General features: G+C 36.5%; 1 protein-coding gene across 1 annotated transcript in view; it reads left to right on the top strand.

The window, feature by feature from the left end:
• Window positions 1–7,582: 7,582 nt before the first annotated feature.
• LOC126471270 (unconventional myosin-Va-like) overlaps window positions 7,583–26,290 on the top strand; it is a 70,181-nt gene continuing 51,473 nt past the window's right edge. The window contains exons 1-5 of the mRNA XM_050099389.1: window positions 7,583–7,664; window positions 8,114–8,303; window positions 8,389–8,587; window positions 12,071–12,164; window positions 12,685–12,914. Of these exons, the coding sequence (XP_049955346.1) occupies window positions 7,583–7,664; window positions 8,114–8,303; window positions 8,389–8,587; window positions 12,071–12,164; window positions 12,685–12,914 (795 nt within the window). The remainder of the gene's footprint in view (window positions 7,665–8,113; window positions 8,304–8,388; window positions 8,588–12,070; window positions 12,165–12,684; window positions 12,915–26,290) is intronic.

Raw genomic sequence — 26,290 nt, 5'->3', positions numbered from 1 at the left:
ACCTGTTTATAAGGTAGGAAGATTTTTTTTGCTATCGATAACTTCTGTTGAATAAAGGTAATGTTAGAGGAGGGTGTCCCTTTACCAGTGGTACTTGCTGATGAAGCACACTATGCACCTAGCACACAATTTCTCACATACTTGTCAACATCCTGTATTCACACTCTTCACCAATATTGTTGAGCAACCTTACAATCTATTGTTCTTTGACCTCTGTGCCCAGTTAGAATGTGGGTGTGAACTTCTTTCAATACTTCTTTCCATAATGCAGCAGACATCATGATGCATGGCTCAAGCTTCAGTGCCCTACCTAGCATTCCATTGTGCAGGGCAGATTGTGGCAATGTTTTGAATAGCTTGAAGATAGCATCAGCAGTTTGCAGCTTCTATCATTCTGTATGGTTACAGCCAACTGTCCATATGACACCAAACTTTCTGCTTAATCCGTCAGCATTTTATGTGCTTTCTGCCTGGCTTATAAATCTCCTCCAGTCAAATTTGTTTAATTTCAATTCCCACCAAGTCCACCTGCTTGGAGCCTCCTTCAAGCTTAATAGCCATTTTGACACTGTGTGATCATTTAAGACTTTGAATTTCCTGGCATAAATATAGCGCCTGAAGTACATGATACCACACATCAAACTCAACATTTCCTTTTCCACACTCAAGTAATTTTGCAGCTTCATTTAACTGTTTTGATGCATAGGCTGCAAGGTGCTCTTTCCCATTCACATCTTTGCTTATAGTACAGCCTCCTGGCTAGCTATTTGCATCACAGGACAGAACAAATTCCTTCTCATAATTCAGAAATATTAACACTACGTTGTCTGGTGATACAACAGTGGTGTCGTGCACAAAATAGCGGTCAATGGCCGGCGACACCACAGTGGTGTCGTCTGCATAGTATCGCTCAGTGGTCGGTGACACCACAGTGGTGTCATGAGCATAGTATGATGCAGTGGCCAGCGCCAGCACTTCAGTATCTTTTGCATTCTGTTGGTGTTTTGTTTAGGTAACAATAAGTTACACACATCAATAAGTTTTTTGTTTTTATAAGTACTTGCACCCTTTCATCATGGCAGATGAAAGAGAAAATAGGATTATTTACAATGAAGGTGCAGACGTTTTGTCTGACATTTTGAATGACTTGGCTGATTAGGAAGAAGACACAGAATATCAAAAAAATTAAAGTGAAGCAGAATTGTAGGAAGATAGTAAAATACGTCCAAGAAGAATTCAGTGAAGGCTACGGTTTCCAACTGATTCGGCTGAATCAGATGAAGAAGACAGTGCACAGGGGTCAGACTTTGATTTACCAAAGACCAATAATAAATTTTAAGGATCCTCGGGTCCAAACATATTTCCCAAAAATACACAGAGCATCGAGGATATCGTAGTATTAGATGTCGGGAACGATCTATTTGAATATATGAGCAACGAATCCTACAAGTACTATAGTCAAAATTGCAAGAGAAGGAAACTGGATTTAAAAAATGCCAAATTTGTCAACGTTATGGGACCCAAGCATAGAAATTGGTTTGGGCTGCTATACTTATGAGAATTATAAATACAGCAAGGATTGATGATTATTGGTCAACAAATCCATTGATAGACACACTGATATTTTGCAAAACGATGTCCTGCAACCGATTCAGACAAATATTATCATTTTTACATTTTTCCAACAGCAACAGTAAACTGGATAATGCCGACCGGCTAGTCAAAGTGCAATTCGTAATAGATTATTTTTCCAAAAAGTTTGAAGAAATGTTTACTCCAAGTCAGAACATCTCAACTGATGAAGGAATGACACCATTGGGTGGACAGTTAAATTTTAAAGTTTATAATCCATCAAAAATTATGAAATACAGCATACTCATTCGGATGCTGTGTGATTTGAGTACAGGATACATTTCTTCATTCGAGATATATTCCGGTGCTGGACAGCCTTTAGCAAAAACAGTGATGGAACTATTGACACCTTCTGAGGGAAAGTGGCACCACTTCTGCATGGCTGATTATTATAACAGTGTAGAACTTGCAAAGAAGTTACTTGAAAAGAAAATTTGAGTTTGTGGAATGACATGGCAAAATAGAGGATTTCTGGAAAATTAAAGCTCACAAAAGTCAATGTTTTAGAAGCTTGTCATCTATGGAAAGGTGACAAGTGGCCAGTGACAAGCCAAGTAATCTGAATTAGTGCTGCCGGCGCCAAGTGTATCAATTTGTACGAGATGTGAGGACGGCAAAGTGCTAACATGAGGCTAGTAGTTAGTGCTCCTTTTATCTTTTTTGAATATGAAATTGGGAAGATCTTAGCTGTAAGTCGGTTAGTTTTAGTCATGTACAAATCAGTGAAGTTGGCCATACATAAATATAACATTTCTGAACCTCATTCCATGTTGATTAAGTATGATGTGGAGTCATTTAATATATTATGGAGGATTTATATTAATGCATGGTTTTGCAGTGATATGTACCACTAAAACTCTCTTGAACTTCCAGCTGCAGAAAGTGGTTTAAAACTCACAAGCTTTCAGTCAAGTACTCCTTGTCAACTGTCAAGTAGTGACTGTCTTTTGGTTGCCGCTAACATCCTTTACTGCTGCACTGCCTTACATGACGTCACTGGTGCTCACTCCAGCACCATATAGGGTAATGTTTGCATTGCGCCCCTGCTGCACCTGCTTCAGCTTTCTGATGGCTGTGTTACAATCCTTGCTCAATGGTAGGCTACCACCTTTGCTGAGGGTGTTTTCACAAACTTTTATCTATCACTTTTTTAATTATGCTATCCCAGAAGCAACTAGTCCATGTAATAAATGATGTCTCTTTGAATGCAGTATAATGTGAATATTCTAGAGCATGCTCTACTATCACTGATTTCTTATGACATGACAGGGGAAAGCATCTCTCGTGTTCTGTCTGACAGAAAACTGTCAATGCTCACACAGTATTTTATATACTCCTGGCATTCTGAGGCCTACATCAGTTTTACAGGTCTCGTGAGTTGTCAAATTTTTGTTGGAGGCCTGTAGACTGAATCTGTTTCATACACCTTTAAGAAGTGGCTAATATTTCTGATTAATGAACCACAGAACGGAAAAAAACATAAGCTTCATTGAGTTTTATTCAGGGTCCTTCTGCTCCTGTGTTTTCAGGAAGGTGGTTTGTGAAATCTGGTAACAAGTGTATCTGTTTTCCTTGAATACTTTCTGTATGTGGCTCATTTCCTTCAGCAGGTTTTCAGCATCTGAGACACCTTCCATACAATGCACTAAGATCCTCAGAACAGAATATTTTTGTGACAGATAGTGATAGCTGTTAATGTGCAGGTATCTGCAGTCTGCAGTATGTGTGGGTGGGTTTCCAGTAAACACTGTGGCTGACACACAAATTGCTTTATGGCAGATGAGGACATCAAGGAAGTGCAAGGCACTACCAGTCTCTACCTCCATTGTGAATTTGATGGTGTCATGGATATTGTTGATGTGGTCCAAGAATTCCCCAAGCTTTTTACATTCATGAGACCAGATGATGAATGTATTGTCAATGTAATGATAAAAGCAACTAGGCTTTGCAGGAGCCACATCCAGTGAAAAGCATTTGTCTGATTAAAACATTCTATATTCTCCGTCATACAAAATCAGATGGACGGCCTCACATTGGAAAGTCCATTAGCTCTAGTTATACCCAACTTGTTTATGGAGAACATCATGCTGGACATGCCTCCTGCAAAGTCTGATTGCTTTTATCAGCCATTTCCTAAAGAGGCATGAAATAGATTCGGTCATCAGGGCTCCAACAAAAGTTTCACAACTCATCAGTCCTTTGAAAGATGGTATAGGTGTTTGAATGCCAGTAGTACATAAAATACTGTGTGGGTGTGGATATTTTTATGTTGGACAGACTGTGCATACTAATGAACAGTGCTGAGTAGAACACAAGATACTTTCACTTTTGTTACCCTGAGTGATCAAGGGTAGCAGAGCATGCTCTGGAAAACAGACATCACATTTCATTCAAAAAGACATCAGTTATTACACAGATGTGTTGTCTCTAGGATATCATAATTAAAAAAGCAATAGAGATAAAAATTTGTAACAACACTCTCAATGAAGTTGATGGCCTATAGTTAAGCAAGCCTTGGGACCCTACCATCAGAAAATTGAAGTGGGTGCTGTGGGTGTGCAATGAAAGTATTACACTATATGGCAGTGGAGCAAACACCAGTGACATCAAAGAAGGAAGCACTGCTGTATAAGTATGATGGCACCAAACAAAAGATACTCACCACTTGACAATGGCAGAGGAGTACTTGGCCCAAGGGCTTGATGATTTTACACCATTTGATGTTATTGTGAGGTCAAGAGAATTTTATCATAATGGTTAATTGTTTATCAGATCACTGTTGATGTTAACCTACAGCACTATCACAATTACAGTAAGCTGTGATCAGCAAGCCCGACCTCATGCACTTGCATGGCAGGTCTTAATTTTTTGTGGAGATAAAGTTGCCTATTTTTCCCAGGTTTCAAACACATGTTTTTTATTTTTCCTAAATCAGTTATGGTGAATGATGAGATATTACTGTTGAGGAGGACATGGTTGATTTGTCATTACCAGAAGGATGTTGAGCTAATCTTCCTCAATACTTTATTAAATTGTACGCAGCTCATGTCACCCACATAAAACAAATGTCAGTTTCTAATCTGCAATTATCCTATATCAGTATCACAGAACCAGTATTGATTAAGAAGTGAAACTTTTTGCTATCCACTCAGTCCTCTTGTTACAGGCTCATAACAGTTATCTACACTGCCTGTAGTTAATAGCTGTGATGTATGGGAACATTTCCTATTGTAAAGATTCAATTCAGTAATGACTTTCAATATAGTAGTAAGAAAGATTTGTTAGGAGGGATATTCTTAATGTAAGCATATATTTAGAGGACTATACCATGACATGAAAGAATCCAGTTAGAGAACTATACCATGATAAATCAGAAAACTTAGGCTGCAAATGACACTTTCTTAAAAGGGTACTTTTTCTAACTGTTGCTAATTAACTTTGTCTAATTATCAGAAATTGTTATTCACTTAGCAAATAAGATGGATAAATGGTACAAACTTGGATCCTCTTTGCAACTATTATTGAGAAATATTTCAAACAGTTGATTATACACTTTTTAGCGAGCTTCTGTGCAACGTATTTCTATCAGTGGAAGCAAAAGTTTCAGCATGGCATACTCCTATTTTTATGAGAATGTTTTATAGCTGTGTTATCATAAGAATTCTGTATCAAATGAGCAGCAGCAGGAGGCCACTTTTGTAATCATAATGGGGATGTGCCAGTTTCTACCCTTTGTATAGGTTTTTTTTCTGTTGTTGTGCAGTACGACATAAGTGAAATGATTGGATGTAGATGTAGATATGAAGTGGAATGAATACCTCAGAATGGCAGTAGGGAAGGTGAATGGTAGACTTCATTTTAGTTGAAGAATTTTGGCAAAGTGTAGCTCATCCATAAAGGAGATGGTGTATAGAATGCTAGTGCTATTCATTCATTCAAGTATTTGGCATCCCCATCAGGTTGGATTAAAGGAAGACATGAAGCATTTCAGAGCGGGCAGCTGGATTTGTTACCAATAGATTCAATCTGCAACTTGTCCCATGGGTAGATGCTTGATAAGAAATAGTAAGATACAGCTAAACAAGAACAAGGGTCTATTACAACCACAATAGAGAGATTTAATAACAAAGGAAAACTCTTCTCAATAAAATACAATATCACTTCTCTGACACTAACAGGCACACACCTGGAACACTCAGTGAATAAACATTGTGGGGCATGAAGACCATGCCACAGATAGTCCCTAATGACAGAGGTTGAGTGCTCAACATAGCTGGTTGACAGGTATGTCTCAGGATATCACTGGAAAGTTATAAGTGCTGCTGTGGTGGCTTCTGATCAGGCCCTGACTGATTAGCTGCTTAGAGGTTGTGTGTGAATTGGCCCAGAACCCTGGTGTGGTGAACCATCAAATAGTATTGGCTTGCACTGTCCTGTGTAGATGGGACATGGAGGAATTCATGCCAATCCAGTTCTGCACACAACCCAGTTGAGGAAATAAGTCCCTGACGTGGAGGACCTCTGGTGGTGCTCGTCCTGCTGTCTGTCATCCTTTATGTGATCAGTTCAATGCAGTGAGGCAATACCTTGTACATATGCAAGCCCATGATGGTTCAGTGTCTGAGGGGTTGCTGATCCCTTTAGGTGAATGAGGGGTACATGGCACCATCAGCACACAAGTGTTATGAAGATGCTTTATGAACTTAAATGAGAATCCCTTGAGGAAAGATAATGCTCTTTCTGCAAGGCATTATTCCTGAAATTTAGAGAACCAACATTTGAGGCTGACTACATAAAGAATCTACTGCTACCAACATGCATTTCACATAAGGATCATGAAGATAAGATGTAAGAAATTAGGGCCTGTATGGAGGCTTTTAGATATTCATTTCTTCATTGCTCCATTTGCAAGTCAAACAGGAGAGGAAGTGATTAATAGTGGCACAAAGTATCCTCTGCTGTGCACTATATGGTGGTCTGCAGTGTATGTATGTTGATTTGTTATTAGTAGTCAACCTGCTTAGCTGAGTGGCAATGTGTTTGCCTGCCATGCAGTGGGCCCAGGTTCGATTTCCGGCCATGTTGTGTCACCACCACCACCACCACCACTACCACCACTACCACCACCACCACTGACATGCAAGCCACCCAACGTTGCGTCACCTGAAATAAGACTTGCAACCTGGGGCTGAACTTTCCTGGATGAGGCCTCCCAGGCAACGAGGCTACAATGTCATAATTTTTGTTTTTTAAAAAGTGCTCATTCATAGTTAGCATTAGAGTATTTTAAACATGTTTATTATGGCATTTAGACATGGTGTTGAAACTGAAATAAAACTTGGATGTAGATTTTAGTCCATAACATAAAACAACTATTTCTTTAGGCAACATTTGATGTTGCAGGCTACACACGACACTGTTAAACATTTGGTATGTGCAGTGGCTGTAGGTGTTTATTATTGGTATGATGAAACTGATTATAAAATAAACAGAGCTGCAAAAGACCCAACTATTAATATGAACAACCCCATTCACCAGTAGTGTTAAAAAGTATAAATAGCTCCATTTTCAACTAACTGTTAGGGAAGAGGACCAGAGAAAATTGACATTTTTACAGCATGTTTGTTTAACAAATACTCTGTTGAGAAATACACTCCAATGTGGACACAGTTAAGAGACAATGTTCTTCATACTTATAGATCTGTGACAGACTCTGAGGTAATCTCAAGTATGCAATACTACAAAGACCACTGCATATTAAGGTACCTCAAATTGTACATAAAAAATGATAAGTGATACCATTACATAAAAATCTTTTTTGAGCCAGCAACATAAACTGAGCAGTGTTGAGTCAGTTTAACTCTGTTTTAAGTATCTGTTACCTCTGAGGCATCATTCTTGAGACACCTTTTATATGTCAATTTCAGAAAATCGAAGATTACATGCAAATATGACTAAACTTCAGCTATCATTCGATGATTGCTGTTCTAAGCAAACATTAGATGATGGTCCAGGGCGAGAAGAATTGCTAAGTAAGATCAAATTGTTCCTTCATCATAGTAAGGATCTTTCTTGCTGCTGTTGTTCCCAAATGGCCAAGTTCATGGTTTTCATTCTGAAAAACAGTTTTTTTTCCTCCACAGATGCTCTTTCTAATAATTGAGGACTTCTGTATGTGCAGGTTTTTACAAATACTGCCAGTTCTAGACAGATATAATTATTCTATCATACTACATGCTAAAGGTATAAAATTGCTATAACACTAAAACAAATATAATAGATATAATGATTGAGAATGTGTTCCTGATGTGCATTTTAAGTCTGTGCTTCCAAATACTCTAGGGATGGTAACTTGACAGTCACAGGTGACTGTTCAACAGCATAACATCTGATTCTCTACACGACTGGTGTTATTTTGTTATACTTGAATTAGTATTAATTTCATTTATTTATGACAGTTTATAAATTTGTTCTCATTCAGAGCAGTACATTCAGCTGCAACTTGAAGTTGACAGATGGCGAGAGGAATGCATTCAGTTACACAGTATTCTAGCAAAGCAAACTGAAGGTTTGGAGAATGTTGCTAGTATCAACTATGGAAGTCATGTACACTTAATAAATGAGGTTGTGGAGCTAGTACTGGCATTTGAAGCACAGAAGAAGATAAACAGGTATGTGCAAAAATGCAGTACCATATCTTATTTTTGTTAGTTAAGTCTGGGAATCATTAACTCTTTAAACTGTAAATTCATGTAGGCAGCTGGAAGACGAATTGCACCAAGAGAAAAATAAGTGGCAAGCAGAAAGAGAACAACTCCAACAAGGAAATGAGAAACTCAGAGAGGAGAATGATAATCAGCACAAGCTTTTGCCTCCAAGATTAACTAAAAGCCCACTAACTCAAACTGAGGCTTTTATGCAACATGAAATTATAAGAGTGACTTCAGAAAAGCTGGTGAATATTAATTCAGATCATATTAATGTTTAAAAACTTCATTAAAACAGCTTATAGCATGTACAGGATGTCTTAGGAGGAAACACACATGCATGAAGAGGTGATAATACAGACTGCTGTAATGGGGAAACAATGTATTATTCTATGCTTTCTTCTCAGTAACAAAACTTAACAATAGTAGAATGCATAGAGGACTGAGACCAAATCAGCAATAACAGTTGTAGTTTTGTGTGGTCTTTTTAAGAGTTCATAATTATGCCAATTTTTTAGATGTTTCCAGTTAGTCCCTTACTTAATGCTGAACTTCATGGCTAAGCACAAATACCATGCTGTTTTCTCTGTCAGGTACTAGTGGAAAATGTTTGTTGCTTTCATCTTGTGACCCAGCAGTGAAGTGTCCATTTCATTTTTCTTCTTTCTTTTTTTTATTTTTTCTCTTTTTTTTCTTGTGTAGTTGACTGTGCTGAGTGCTTTTGCAGTGCAGTTTTTTCTGTCATTGCAGATTAGCATGGAATGAAAGTAAACTCTCACTTCACATACTTCATTCTTCAAATCAAATCCTTGGAGGGTGTTTGTAAAACTTTACATTCACATTTGATTGAGGAATAACCAACAGTACAAAATGCCCTCTCATAGTGACTGAGTGACACACTTTAGGGATGTTACCCCACCTCTCTTCTCTGCTTCCACCTTTTCCCTGCCTCATCCCCTTGTCCAGATTCCTGTGATGAAACTTTCTTCCATCACCACCATTAAAGCTGGTATCCTCTGGGTGAGCACCTACGCACTAACATGAGATAATTACCTTTATTATTCAATTAAGCAAAACTCTGAAAAATTGTCTTTCCAGCCAATAAAATTCATATTCTTGTTAATAAAAAAACAGTTTATTTTCTATTGGAATCAATTTACACCTGCAGTTGTTACACAACTGATCTTTGGTCTTAATTTCTTCATGTTTGTTTTTTTTCTGTGAAAAATTTCATTCTCTCTTTGTCAAACTAGTATTTGTATACTATGCTACTCCTAATTTCCTATAAAACATATTATAATTTTATCACTACTTTCATAACTTTTTATTCTATTTTAATAACAGCTATTAAACCCCACTATATTACTAAAACAACAATCACCCTTATGGCTGCATTCATTACTATGCAATGATGGGTTTGAAACATTCCTTTTGTCCACATGTCAGAGCTTCTGTGGCATTGCATGCAATTCCATCCATGGCAGCAGTTGGAATGCACTACTCTTAGCAATGACCAGTGTGCTACACAAATAATGTGATTTACTGCTCTGTAGATTTAATCTGAAGCATTATTAGTAGAACTGGATAACTTCTCGGCACTGCCACACTACCCAGTAAGTTGAAATAAGGGTTGTCAGCCTTGACTTGACCTGTGAGAGAGGGTTGAACTTCTCACTACTCCAGAGTCAATAATTGAAAGCCCTGTACTTACCAAACTACTTTCAGGACAGATTCAGATATATGAGCTCTGGACTGGAAAATGATAAATGCTGTCAGTTGAATACATCACTTCCAGCTGGCTACTGGCAGCTGTTGTCAATAATAACTAAAAAGGAAGTTCAAAGTCAATGTAAATGGAGAAAGAATCACACAAAGACATTACTCTAAAAATTTCTATCGAAGCTAAACATTCCCACATTGATCTCACTGTCTCAAACACTACTTTCCAGCTAACTAATGTCACTCCAATCTGATGGAAGGGCTGTGCTTACCTGAGAAATGTACTTGCACTTAAAAACACACTTTCCTGGAGCACTGAAAAGTTCAAACTGAAATCCATACTCCTTCTGAGTCTGTTTCCTGTAGTATGAGAAGTAACTTGGTTTATCATGAAGCTCTGCAGCTGGAAACTGGCTGAGGCAACTAAGATAATGGACAGGACTAGTGCACATGAGTTGCTGAGAAACAATATGTTAAAAGTTGAACAACAGCAATGCACATTCACCCAACCTCATCACGATTCCACATAATGGTCACTCACCTTCATTCCTATGTCAGTGGCATTCTTTCGTGAAGAGTAGAGTTGACTGGAACTGATGCTAAATTAACTTTCACATCTACTTTGCAGAATGTGGCAATAAGGCGTGTGTGAATATGTAAGTTATTAGATTACCAGTACATTTTTATTAGGTTAACAGCAACTTGATATGAAATATTCTTTACGCAGAAATAAAATGTTGTAATGTCAACATATCTGTAATGGTTTCACTTCTCACACAGGCATGTTGGAAGATATACATGTGTTACGAAAATTGTAATGAACATTAGATTGATTATGGAAATTTTGATTGAAAGCATTATATTTACAATGATATGTGTTGCAGACATGTTGACTGTGTTGGGTACTACTCAAAGACTCAACTGGCTGTCATTTACCCTGTGCCAAGCTGCAGCTCATCTGAGAAAACTTTGCTGATACCATGAATAATTATGTAAATTCCAGTTGTTATATTTTAAAATATTATTATCCAATTTATTGCTGTTTTTGTAATGAGTTAGCAGTTCATTGCCACTATATGCAAGCAGTATAGTGAAACTTCCTGACAGGCACACACTCCGCTGCAGAGTGAAAATCTTATTCTGAAAGCAGTTTAGTTTCTCCCAGTATTGCATCATCTGCTTCATTTCTTTGATTATGGTATACAATCTACTGGTTTCAGCATAGAAAAATCTTGGCAACTTTGCATCTGTCATTTAGCTGCAGATTTCATGCTCATAATGCAGTAAAGAACTGAGCCAGAAATGTTAAAGCATTGTACTCCTTTACATTACTTACTGAATGCTTCCTCTCAGGATACTCTTGGTACACCCAGAGTTACAGATTTCACCCTCCTGATATGACTATAAGATTGTAAATGCTGTGATCATCTTCTGTGGCTTCCCAACCTGTTTAATATATCCTTGAACTATGAAGTCCCTATTTTAAGAATGCTGATGAACTGTATTTAGTTTCTTGTGTTTTGTTAAACTTCACCCAATGTACATGGACCAATAATTACAAATGATTTGTGAGGAAATAAGTATAAGGTTTAATTGACAGAGATACAATGAATATATCTTATGATTTTTTGTGGCCAGAGAATGTGACTCCTGAGGATAAGCTTTCATGATACCTTCTCACTAGATAATAAGGAACTGTACATAAATCCTGCACATCCATCATTATTGAAAAAATCAGTATGGTCCAAGGAGAAATGCAAGATCTTTTTCATCTAACATCATCACTGGAATTTTTCTTGTAATGGTTTGCAAATAGATGCAATTTGTAGTGCAATCATTTCCCCAGCAGTTTTATAATTAATCCCACATTTATTATTCTTTGTTATTTTTTCCCAATCCATTGCCTGCAAATACAATTTTGTTTCCTTATACTTTTACCACAATCAGTGCAAATGGCAAAATACATTTTGGATATATTAATTATTTCTAAATGTGTTGTGTACAAATTCCAGGTCCTTCAAGAAAAACTAGATTTAGCTAAAGAGGAACTTTCACAATGCAAGAACAGCTTAAAATTGCAAACTGAAGTGCTGAAGGATGCAGGGTGTAAGTATATTTTGAAGACCAATAAACAGGATGTTAAAATTATTCCATATTTTGAGAGGTGCTGTTATAATGATTGTGTAACTGCTTCAGAAACAATATTACATTTTTTCCCCTAGTGTTTTCCAGCAAATTAGATAACAATGCAGAAACAGCTGAAAACTCAATAGAGGAAGTGCTAGTGAAGAGGCAAGGTCAAAGGAATAACAGAAGAGGGATAAGAAAGAAGGAAAAACATTACTAAGGAATTTTTGAGTTTCACAAAGAGGATATTAGACATATTGTTAGGCATGTGATACTTGGTCAGTATATATCCCTGAATAATTTTTCATTATGTTCACTCATGTGTTCTCTTTATTGAAGTTCTTCCATTGTTTATGAATTTACATTCTTTTAAATGCAGAATTAAAGCCACATATTGCTGTAACATTACTGTCAGGATTGCCTGCATACATTTTGTTCATGTGCATTAGTGATGCCGACTGTCAAAATGATTATGAGAAAGTATGATTACTCCTGACAGCAACTATCTACACCATCGAAAAAGTTACTAAGAAAGGCCATGATGATATTGATATAATGGTTTTGTGGCTTTCAAATACTGTGAGACTTCTGCATAATCTGAAACAGTATAGTGGAGACAAAACATTCCAAACTGAAAACACATCACTACAGAATGAACAGTGTCTACAGAATTTTGATCTCACTGAATACAGAGAAGTTCTTTCAGATACAGCTGTAGAAATCTACCAGGTATGCCTTATATTTACTGCAATTTTGTAGCTGTTGCACAAACAACAGATTCCAGATGATGATGATAATTGGTGGTGGTAATGTAATCAATAGACAAGACTTGCTGCATCGACTGCAGTCAAGAAGTGTAGCATGGCCTCCAATTGCTTCTAAAAAATACTCTGTGGAATTTCTCATTTCTCAGTCCTAAGACCACCTGCGCACCAATTTCTACTTTCTTCTGAAACTCGTAAGTCCAACCATTCAATACATCTCATTATGGCTTGCTGCTATGAACCCACTGAAGAAATTTTCACTCTTGCCTATCAACACCTATAGTCTACTGCTTCCAGCCTAAAACACTACACCAGAGGTACTAATTACTTCTTCCATCAATTCTCAACATGTTAATCACTGTGTCATCTCCATCTGCACTGTTATACAAAGAGTAACTCCCCACTAATTCACCATAATTCTCCCTCAACAATCCTCTTACCCAACTTAATCCCTAATTTCTACACATTGAGAGAAGACTGTCAAGAGAAGCAGTCATCAGCTGAGTTCTGTGATTCTCAGAAAATCGGTTTGGAACACAATGAGCACAGAACTCGTGATAGCCTAATCATTTGGACGTGATCCCATACAAAATGCTCGAAGAAGTCTGTAAAAAGTTATGGCAGTGGAGATATGACAAAACTGATAGTTTTCATGAATTTCTTTAGTGATTTTCCTGCACCAGTTTGTTGCTGACTACTGATGGCAGTGTGGCTGGTGATCATGTTTTAACATGCTACAGCTAACTGTAAACATTGCACTAAAATTATACCATTTCTCATAAAATGTGTGCTGGTATGCAAATAAAATGGACGAAAAAATGTTTTGTTGTGCTCTCCATATGATAACCAGAAACAAGTGTCAAGTGCTGAAATGGTCATCCACACTATGCTCAACTCAAAAAAGCAATAAAACTGTCTGTTTTGATTGCACATGCTCTGGTGTGACATTATCCCTGGTGGCACTAAGGGCATGATGTCATTCACAAGTCAGTATTTTTCTTTGAAGATGTCTGTAAGGTGATGTGAAAGCAATATGGTAAATTCAGTATATGTTCTACTGAAGAGGCCCTTTTCCAGTAGATTTTTGGAGAAGAAAGGAAGAATTAGAGTTAGGTACACCTATTCCAAATTTAAATCCTAACAAATCTGGATCAAACTGTGTGAGTAGAAATGGGTGGATGCCCCTTTGAACTTACTATCATATGTCACCTGCATGGGCCATAAAAAATGTAAAGTTCTCTCTAATAATTTGTGAGTAAAGTATGAGGGATTTGTGAGCAATACTTGACATATAAGTGCCATGGTGCACTGTTCAAGCATACCAGCTGGCAGTTTGTCAGCTCACATTTGATTCTTGCTGCTCTGTGCTTCTTTTCCCCCATCATAATGTTAAAGTTTCAATTATAAAATTTTAAATATATTTAAACAGTTAAATTTATATTGGTAAAATTAATATATTCAATTTAGTTAAGATTACTACACTTGTAAGTCAAAAGGTTGTAGGTGGTGGTAAAAAAGTGAGTATATGAGGAGATTTAGTATGAAAGTGTATGAAGAGCATTGGATTTGTGTTTGTGATGTGTACAGTGTGTTATTTGCTTTCCATGTTTGTTATTCATGAACAGTAATGCATGGGGTAGAAGGGGTGAAAGATCTAGGACATCAATGCATTAACAAAAAAGAAACAATGGAAATCATAAACATATAGGGTGGGCAGCAATCTGTTTATTTACTGATAATAATGTGATGTACAGGAACTTTTCACTGTTGTGTGACTGTAATGGGATACAAGATGCCTTAGACAAGATTTCTACTTAAGATACAATATTGCACTGCTTGTTTTCGTAAGAGGTGTGATGCAGTGGTCCTCTGGACATACATACATGTCAGTCAGACCACTACATTGTACTTCTGAACAACACAGGCACTGCAATATCTTATTTAACTACCAACACTGGGCAAGTGACTTTCAATTAAAATGTCTCCCCTGTATGGGAATAGACATAATGGATTTACTAGTGTTGGTTATAGACACATGGTTAACAACATATAGAAGATCGAGTCTGCCCATGAGGCATGCTTGGGTAGCTTAATGGTAAGATGACCTCTTGCAATAAGCAGAAAATCAGGGTTCAAATCCCAGCCCAGCACAAATTTTCATTATCATCATTCCATTATAGGGTTGCTTGTTGTCCATATTTCAACTACAAATTTATTTGAAGATTCCTAGTTGTCATGAATGGCAGCTAGCTCTTCATGTACAAAAATGTAAGTTAATGTGGATGAGTAGGGAAAGAAATTTGTTCTGTAACAGCATTAGTAGTGTGCCACTTGGCACAGTAAAATCATTTAAACATGTGAATGTAATGTTGCAAAGCAATATGAAATGGAATGTGCATGTGAGGATTGTGGTTGTGAAGGTGGATGATAACCAGTTTTGTGGTTACCTGTAAAGCAGATGTCATATAGGATACTAGTGATCTATTCTCGAATATTGATTGAGTATTTTGGATCTGCAGCAGATCATATTAAAGGAAGACATTGAAGCAGTTCAGAGGTGTGTTGCTAGACTTGTTAGCAGTTGGTTTGAACAACACACGAGTATTATGGAGATACTTCAGCGACTCAAATGGGAAGACGATGTTCTTGAGGACAACTATTGAGAAAATTTAGAGAAATGGTATTTGACTCTAACTACAGAATGATTCTACTGCCACCAAATATACTTTCCATATAAGTACCAAGAAGATAAGACATGAGAAATTAGGGCCCACACAAAGGTGGACAGTCATTTCTCCCGTGCTATATTTTGAGTGTAGCAGGAAAGGGAATGACTACCACTGGTAAAGGCTACACTCTGCCATGCATCATGTGGTCAACTGCCAAGTATCTACGTAGATGTAGATAAAAATATCATACATGAGCTTAGTTCATTATGTAAGGCTAATATCACAACAGTATTAAGTCAATCCTGTCATGACGATACAGTAAAAAAAAAATCTGTTTATATTTGTAGTATTGTAGCACATCGGTAAAATTTTGCATGAGCCACCAGTGTTAGATGGACAGCAATTTTTGTCATCATCATCATCATCATCATCACAATAGAACAATTATGAAAATATATATTCACATAAACAAAGATTTCTTCATACTGTTGATGGTCTTGATTTTTTAGGAGTGGACAGAGCTCCAAGGATATTTCCAACAACATTTTTCAGTGTATAAAATTCAGAATCCAATGTTCCCTAACCACATATGTGAAATATTTCATGAGAAAATTCCAAGATAAACAAGGCTTTCAGAATCTGCATTTCAAAAAGAAACCAGAGAAACATAAAAATGACTTCTTAACTGATTTGAAGTTTGAGTGAAAAGAATACTTGGCAAACCCTTAGGCAAAAGCAAATACTAACTCATCTTGAAAAAAGTAAATAAATAAATTTGAATTTTGTATAACTACTAATTAGCAATATTAAAGAAAAATACTTACACTAAGACAAAAACTGTAAAGCAAATATTAACGCATTAGGGGCAACAAGACTAAAACTAACACTCAGCAATCTGTAAATTTTAACTTGGATGCAGAAAATACTAAGATAAATGATTTGTTTTCTTATTCAATTGACTTCCTAAAGTTACTAAATTTTTTGAAAAGTTAATACTATTTTGAAAACAGTCTTTTCTGTTACTTTCATCATAACTGTAAAATACTATATCATTTGCACTATTGTAGATTACTATACCAATTTTGCTACCGAAAAATGCGATACCATATCTTAGAAACAAGTCCTCTGTACCTTTTTGGCACTACCATGGCTACAGTACTATTTTACATTGTCAGTAGTTCATGAAATACTGTGTGCAGCATAGACACTACTAAAACGTCAAGGCATTTGTTAAAGTTCTGTGTGCTACATAAGCACTACTCAGTTCCAGGATACTAGATTATGTGTATAGTAGTTCAAATACAAGTCCGGTGTGCTAACATGGCACAGCTTCAATTCGGGATACCACATGGTAAAATCTAGCACTTAACTAAAAGTTCTTTATGACAATTTAAGTCCAAGTCCAGTTGAGGGTACCATGTAGTGTGTTTAAACACACAGCCCAGTTCACTATCAGTTTGGTTCAACTCGTGAGTGAGGATAATATACAACATCAATGAAATAACATATTTATTAACACTATGGTAAATGTCCATAGAACATGTCATATAACTAACACTGAAAGCATAAAAATGAAAATGTCCTCTCCAGATCATGGTGTTGTCTGAAATTTACATACCATTTCTGGTTGAATATTCACTTAAAACCGGATTGAATTGGACAATGTCCACAAAGGTAATACACAAAATTATATACTGTACACAGATGATATTATGTATCAAATTTTGGGAAGCAAGTGCCCACAGATGTCAATAACTCGCCCGATATCTTTTACGCACTTCGATGACAAAAGGATTTGCTTGTTTTGTGTCATAGACATCTAAATAAAATCGCATGGTGCCTTCTGTTTACAAGTAGTTCAAAGACAAAGAATAGTATACATATATTACTAGTTATCAGACAGTATCTTCAAGGTATTTACAAAAATGATAGTGTTATGCAGTTTTTTTTATGCGGTGTGGGTATAGTATTCTATGGCAAAGTAGTCTTTGTACCTGATAGTATCATTCAAGAATCACTCCCATACTCATAGTTGCTTACATAAATAACAAAACAGCAAAGAAAATATGTAACACCAGTTAGATATTTAAAAATCATTGTGTGGGATATGGTTGTGGTGAAACACTTTAAAACTTAAAAACTAGAATTTCTGTACAAATAAATGTAGATCATAACATGTTTTAGTAAGTCACTATTGGGTTCTAACACTTGGTGCACATCAAGCACAAAACAAATTCATTATAACTCTGCCATCTAGGGTAAAATGTTTCAAAAACTTAGTATATACCTCATCATGTTTTCAGAAAAGTAACTATATAACTCCCATCATTCATCATATTTTCAGAAATAGTAACAGAACAGTTATATGTCTCAAGTATATAGTCTGATACAATAAGTAGTTCAATTTATAGAGCCTTTTGAATACTGAATACATCTACCCACAAGTGTTCAGATGTGTTTTCTTGACTTACCTTGTATGATTCAGTGTAAGTAAAAAGATTTCATAAGTTCAGAAATAAACATTTCTGACTTCTCATTATCTTTCATCAGTGTACAAGTATGTAGTGGTGTATAGGTATAGTTGTTAATTCCCTAAAAACATTCTCCAGCTTACTTCCTATTTTAAAGTGTCACATTCTTCACATTAATTACCAACAAGACACTTAATCACTTTCCAGTGCACAGATTACTGACATGTTGCCTAATTACAAAAGGTGTCACACTTCACATAGACCCAACCTTTCTGCATAAATTTAACTGAGTATTTACTTGCATCTGTTACTTCAGACCGAAAACAACTTGCTCTACAAACCTTGCTGACTATATGTGTCTTTCATAAACTTTCTCCATGGTAAGAAAAAGTTATGTTCCCTATCCAGTCCCTACCCAACATCATTCTCCTCATCACATAAGTAATACATAAATACTCCATTAAATACATCTAATATCTCCTCATTGTATAAACATAATAACTTTACCTATTATCCTCATAATATCACCTTATTACTCCACTAAATACTTAATAATACTTAAATACTACTTAATACTTAAATAATAATAATAATAATAATAATAATAATCCCCGTGGAGGCCCGGGAAAAGAATAGGCCTCTGGTATGTTGTACTGCCAGTTGTAAAAGGCGACGAAAAGAACAAACCACTAATAGGGCTAACCCCCCTTTTAGTGTGATTAGTTGGTTCAGGACAGAACTAATGAAGCCTCGGACAAGCGCTGTCATGGTCGGGGACGACGCTTGAACCCTATGCCTGTCCACAATGGTAATGACACTGCTAGCCACACGGAAAATGATTTAAATCCAAATAGAGGTGTTTTGCAGGACATGCTTCCTGCAACCACCCTAGAAAGAAAACAAAGACAGAGGATGAGATGGTCTGATGAAGTTAACCGACACCTCATGTTCTGTTATTACCAAGCAACAAACTTAGGAACCAACACAACTGGATACACATCACAAGTATACACAAAATTTATTACCAGATACCCAGAATTAAAATTTTTAACAGAACAATGACTAGCTGATCACATCCGTGTAATAATCAAAAATAACATGATACCCCAGTCAGAATTAGAAAACATCAAACAACAAGTACAACAAATACTGGGACAAAATAATATGCAATCAGAAGAAGAATAAAATACAGTAATGGACTCAAACATCCCAGAGCAAACAAATAAAGAACACCACGCATCAATTAAACAATCGGAGGAAAACGAAATCTTAAGACAGCCACCAGAACAAGCACAAATAGGACACGAAGTGACACACATGTTAGATATAGAAGAAAAATTTCAGCTGACATATACAGAATATAAAAACACAAACACAGACATTAGACCATTCTTGCATAGACCACCAAATAACCCGCAAGTCGAAACAACAATAACAACTATCAACACAATCATACACAACAAAATAAATGAAAATACAACTACGGAAGAGTTACAACTGCTGGTTTCTATAGGAGCACTCACTACACTAAATATACACACTAGGCAGAGATCAGAACCAACCAACACACAGAAAAATCCCACAAAACCAGCATGGCAACACAGGCTACAGATCAGAATAGAAAAACTGAGAAAAGACATCAGACAGCTAACACAATTTATAAGAAATGAAATATCAGACAAAAAACAAAAAAGGTTAGGTAAAATCACACAACAAGAAGCGATAGAGCAATTAGATGGAAAGAAGCAAAAATTACAAGCATTGGCCAAATGACTTAGAAGATACAAAAAAAGTAAAAATAGAAGGAAACAAAACCAAACATTCAACACAAACCAAAAGAAATTTTACAAGACAATAGATAACACACACATTAAAATAGACAGTCCACCAAACATAACAGACATGGAACACTTCTGGAGCAACATATGGTCAAACCCGGTACAACATAACAGACATGCACTGTGGATACAAGCAGAAACAGACACATACAAGATGATACCACAAATGCCTGAAGTGGTAATTTTGCAACATGAAGTCACCCGAGCAATTAATTCTATGCACAATTGAAAAGCCCCTGGAAAAGATAAAATAGCAAATTTCTGGCTAAAGAAGTTCACCTCAACACATTCACGTCTAACTAAATTATTTAACAGTTACATTGCAGAACCATACACATTCCCTGATACACTTACACATGGAATAACCTATCTGAAACCTAAAGATCGAGCAGACACAGCAAACCCAGCTAAATATCGCCCCATAACATGCCTACCAACAATATACAAAATATTAACTTCAGTCATTACACAGAAATTAATGACACATACAACACAGAACAAAATTATAAATGAAGAACAAAAAGGCTGTTGCAAAGGAGCGCGAGGATGTAAAGAGCAACTGATAATAGATGCAGAAGTGACATATCAAGCTAAAACTAAACAAAGGCCGCTACGCTATGCATACATTGATTACCATAAAGCTTTTGATAGTGTACCCCATTCATGGTTACTACAAATATTGGAAAAATACAGAGTAGATCCTAAATTGATACAGTTCCTAAACATAGTAATGAAAAATTGGAAAACCACACTTAATATCCAAACACATTCAAATAATATCACGTCACAGCCAATACAGATTAAGTGTGGAATATAGCAAGGAGATTCATTAAGTCCTTTCTGGTTCTGCCTTGCTCTGAACCCACTATCCAACATGCTAAACAACACAAATTATGGATACAATATTACTGGAACATACCAACACAAAATCACACATTTGCTATACATGGATGATCTAAAACTACTGACAGCAACAAATCAACAACTCAACCAATTACTAAAGATAACAGAACTATTCAGCAATGACATAAATATGGCTTTTGGAACAGACAAATGTAAGAAAAATAGCATAGTTAAGGGAAAACACACTAAACAGGAAGACTACATATTGGATAACCACAGCGACTGCATAGAAGCGATGGAAAAAACAGATGCCTATAAATATATAGGATACAGACAAAAAATAGGAATCGATAATACAAATATTAAAAAGAACTAAAAGAAAAATATAGACAAAGACTAACAAAAATACTGAAAACAGAATTGACAGCAAGAAACAAGACAAAAGCTATAAATACTTATGCTATACCAATATTGACCTACTCATTTGGAATAGTGAAATGGAGTAACACAGACCTAGATGCATTCAATACACTTACACGATCACAATGCCACAAATATAGAATACATCACATACATTCAGCAACAGAAAGATTCACATTAAGCAGAAAGGAAGGAGGAAGGGGATTTATCGACATTAAAAACCTACATTATGGACAGGTAGACAATTTAAGAAAATTCTTTCTAGAATGAGCAGAAACTAGCAAAATACACAAAGCAATCACTCATATAAATACATCGGCTACACCACTGCAATTTCATAACCACTCCTACAACCCTTTGGATCATATAACATCAACAGATATGAAGAAAGTAAATTGGAAAAAGGTTAACACTACATGGCAAGCACCCATATCATCTAACACAGCCACACATCGATCAAGACGCATCCAACACATGGCTAACAAAAGGCAATATATACAGTGAGATGGAAGGATTCATGATTGCAATACAGGATCAAACAATAAACACCAGATATTACAGCAAGCATCTTATTAAAGATCCCAACACCACAACAGATAAATGCAGACTTTGCAAACAACAAATAGAGACAGTAGATCACATCACAAGTGGATGTACAATACTAGCAAATACAGAATACACCAGAACACATGACAATGTAGCCAAAGTAATACATCAACAACTTGCCATACAACATAAACTAATAAAACAACATGTTCCCACATACTAGTATGCACCACAAAATGTACTGGGGAATGATGAATACAAATTATACTGGAACAGAACCATTATAACAGATAAAACACCACCACATAACAAAGCTGACTTCATACTCAACAATAAAAAGAAGTAATCAACACAACTAATCGAAATATCCATACCCAATACAACAAATATACAGAAGAAAACAGGAGAAAAAATTGAAAAATACATCCAACTGGCTGAGGAAGTCAAGGACGTGTGGCATCAGGATAAAGTTGACATTATACCAATTAAACTGTCAACTGCAGGAGTCATACCACACAGTATCCACCAGTACATCAACGCAATACAGCTACATCCAAACATATATATACAACCACAGAAATCTGTAATTATTGATACATGTTCAATTACCCAAAAGTTCCTAAATGCAATGTAACATATACTGTACAGTTAAAAGGAAGTGACGCTTGACCAAGGTCCGCGTCACTTTCCATTTTTGACCAGACATAACGTCTGAGAAAAGTAAGAATAATAATAATAATAATAATGATAATAATCACCTGTAAAAAATTACCTGCTTCATCCTGCACAATAGATAAACTTCACAAAATAACGTAATGTAGTATAAGACATTAGATTAGATTTACTGTCATTCCTTTTGATTCGTAATGAGGAGGTCCTCCAGGATGTAGAACATGTCAGACAAACAATAATACATGACAATTACAGTATTTACAACTAAAACACATAAGCTAATGTACCTTCCAACGGTCCCAAGTGGAATGATTGTCATTTTTTTAATGAACACTATATAAAAGGATTATTTTACAACACTCATTTACTAAGGTCACATTAATACACAGAATTTAAAATTTTTAAAAAATGTTTATTTTATTTATAAGGTAATAAACATATAACTACTACAGTACTTATTTACAGTGAAGACATTATTGCACTGAAATGGTGCAGAAGTTTGATTGTAACACACACAAAAATCTGTTGGTTCGACTGAGAAATTCATCAATGGAGTAGGAGGAGTTGGCCACCAATAAATCCTTTAGGCTTCTCTTAAACTGAATTTCATTGGTTGTTATGTTTTTTATGGCTGTTGGCAAGTTATTGGAAATGTGTGTTCCTGAATAAGGCACACATTTTTTTACAAGAGTAAGTGACATCAAATCCTTGTGAAGTTTATTCTTATTTCTAGAATTGATTCCATTAACTGTGCTGTTTTTTTTGAAAAAGTGATATATTTTTAATGACAAATTTCATTATTGAATAAATATATTGGGAAGCAGTAGTTAATATCCCTAGTTCCCTAAACAGGCCTCTACAGGATGTTCTTGAGTTCATACCACATATAACTCTTATTGCACGTTGCTTTAGCTTGGCTTGATGAATTACCCCAAAAAATAATCCCATATGACATGATGGAGTGAAAGTAATCATAGTATGCCAGGTTTTTCATTTTTATATCTCCTATGTCTGACAGAATTCGCATTAAAAATAGAGATTTGGTTAGACACTTCTACAGTTCTGAAGTGTGCTCCTCCCAGTTGAATTTATTATCAAGTTGTTATCCTAAGAATTTAACACTGTCCACTTCTTCTGTCTGCTCGTCATCATCTGTTAGGCATATACTCGTGGGACACTCCTTACAAGTTCTGAACTGCATTTAGTGTGTTTTTTCAAAGTTTAGTGACAAAGAATTGGCTAGGAACCAGTGATTAATGTCCACAAATATTTTATTAGCCAGTCTTTCTAAGACTACACTTGATTTGCTATTTATTTCAATGTTTGTATCATCGGCAAACAAAATGAACTTGGCATCTGGTAATGTTACTGATGAAAGGCCATTGATATACACAAGAAAAAGTAAGGACCCTAAGATGGAACCTTGTGGTACCCCACATGTAATTAGTTCCCAGTTGGCTGATGCCTAATAGCTCAATACATGTTTCTTTCTTAATAACACCCTTTGTTTCCTGCCACAGATATTAGATTTGAACCATTTTGCAGCATTTCCTGTTACACCATAATACTGTAATTTACTTAAAAGGATATTGTGATTTACACAGTCAAATGCCTCTGACAGATCACAAAATATACTAGTTACTTGCAATTTTTTGTCTAATGAATTAAGTACATTTTCACTGTAAGTGAAGATAGCCTTCTCAATATCAGAACCCTTTAGAAATCTGAACTGCAACTATGACAGTATGTTATTTGTGATAGATTCCACTGATAAATGACTGGTTACATAGATAGCTTAATATGTTACTTAACTCAGATTCACATTCTTTAATTAACTGTGTTGATATTTCATCATACTTACCAGATGTTTTTGATTTTAAGGATTTTATGATGGACGTTGTATCGTATTGTATTGTGTGGAACTGGGAACCTAGAAATGATGGAGAGGCTTTATCCATGCCATAGCCCTCAGTGGTTTACAACCCAACAACAGGCTACAGCAGTCCACTCACCCCACTACCGCCCCACACCAAACCCAGAGTTATTGTGCGGTTCGTCCCCCAGTGGACCCTCTTCCCTAGTAACGCTTCACACCAGAGTGTAGCCCCAATGTTTTATGTTTTTGTGGTAGACTAAACATGGTGTACACATACGCGGAGAAAATTTTTGCACAGCAATCGCTGACATAGCGTAACTGAGGCAGAATAAGGGGAACCAGCCCGCATTCGCTGAGGCAGATGGAAAACTGCCTTAAAAACCATCCATAGACTGGCCGGCATACCGGACTTCGACACTAATCCATCGGGCAGATTCGTGCCAGGGACTGGCAGTGACTAGCAGTGCATTAGATGGCACAGCTAATGGGGTGGGCCAAGATGGACATTACTTCTGTTGGGGTAGTGAGGGTCAGATTCATATTATATAAGTTACTTGAAATGTCTCGTCTAAGGTATCCCATGGCAGCATCTACAGAATCTGGCAACCCCATCTTTTCAGTAACAGTTATAAAATGTTTGTTAAGAAGTTCTGCAACATTATACATATCTGTCACCAATGTATTATTTACTCTTAATGCTATTTGCCCCGCTTCATATCTGGTTGTACCAGTCTCCCACTTCACTATATCCCATGTTGTCTTTATTTTGTTATCTGATATGACTATCTTTTCCATGTAATATATTTGCTTTGATGTCCGTATTACAGTCTTTAATATTTTGCAGTATCTCTTGTAATGTGCTATAGCATCATCATCATCAGAACTGTTTTGGATTGACAGATACAGTTTTCTTTTTGTTTTACAAGACACCTCTATTCCTTGACTAATCCATGACTTCTTTGTAGACTGTGCTCTAACCTTGGCTAGTTTTGGAGGAAAAGTGTGTTCAAATAAGGTAAGCACTTTATTAGCAAAAGTGTTATATTTTTCATTCATGTCATGAGCACTGTAAACATCACTCCAGTGAATGTCTCTGAGGAGTGTCCTAAAATAATCAATTTTTGCCTTATTGATTACCCTCTTGAGTTCAGATTTAACATATTTTATATCCTGTTCAGTATTAACATTTAACAGAAGGAACTGCATGCCATGCTCTGAGAGGCCATTGACTATTGGTTTTGTAATATAATTCTGCTGATTGTTAAAATTCTTAACCAGCAGCTGTTTATGCTGATGTAACAAGCTAGAATTATGTTTTTTTTGGTTTCTTTCTCAAACTGAAGGTTTGTCTCAATCCTAACCTCTCTTAAAACTTGATTACTTTCTGTCCTCCCTACCCTAAAAAGAGTCTTCCCTGAACACTATAACCACTGGTATTTTATCACTCATGACAGTCCCTCCCCCCTTTAACTGTCCTGCTATTTGCTCAGCCAGTTTATCCTTCCCTTTTCTGTTGAGGTGAAGGCCATGCCTAGTATAATCCCACATATTGAGAGAACCAACAGGAACCACAGCAATGTGTGACCCTGCACCTGACATAAGCAGCCATTCCAACTCCAAATTCGGGAGAACGACGGTTCAATCCCGCGTCCGGCCATCCTGATTTAGGTTTTCCGTGATTTCCCTAAATCACGCCGGGATGGTTCCTCTGAAAAGGCACGGCCGACTTCCTTCCCCATCCTTCCCTAATCCGATGAGATCGATGACCACGCTGTCTGGTCTCCTTCCCCAAACCAACCAACCAACTCCAAATTAACTCTACTGACAGAAGAGTTCAAATTGGGTTGGTCATGGTGCCCAAGAGCATATACAAACTCAACACTAGTATGGTTCGATGCTGATGCAATCTTTGCCAGGTCACACTATGTACTGCACCCAGGAACTCTGTCAGTACTATTACCTGGCCCACCCACTGTAACCACGGTGTCTTCCGTAGTGAAATCTTT

The sequence above is a fragment of the Schistocerca serialis genome, chromosome 3 (genome assembly GCF_023864345.2).
Source record: "Schistocerca serialis cubense isolate TAMUIC-IGC-003099 chromosome 3, iqSchSeri2.2, whole genome shotgun sequence".
Taxonomy (NCBI): domain Eukaryota; kingdom Metazoa; phylum Arthropoda; class Insecta; order Orthoptera; family Acrididae; genus Schistocerca; species Schistocerca serialis.
This window is presented reverse-complemented; position numbering and strand designations above follow the sequence as displayed.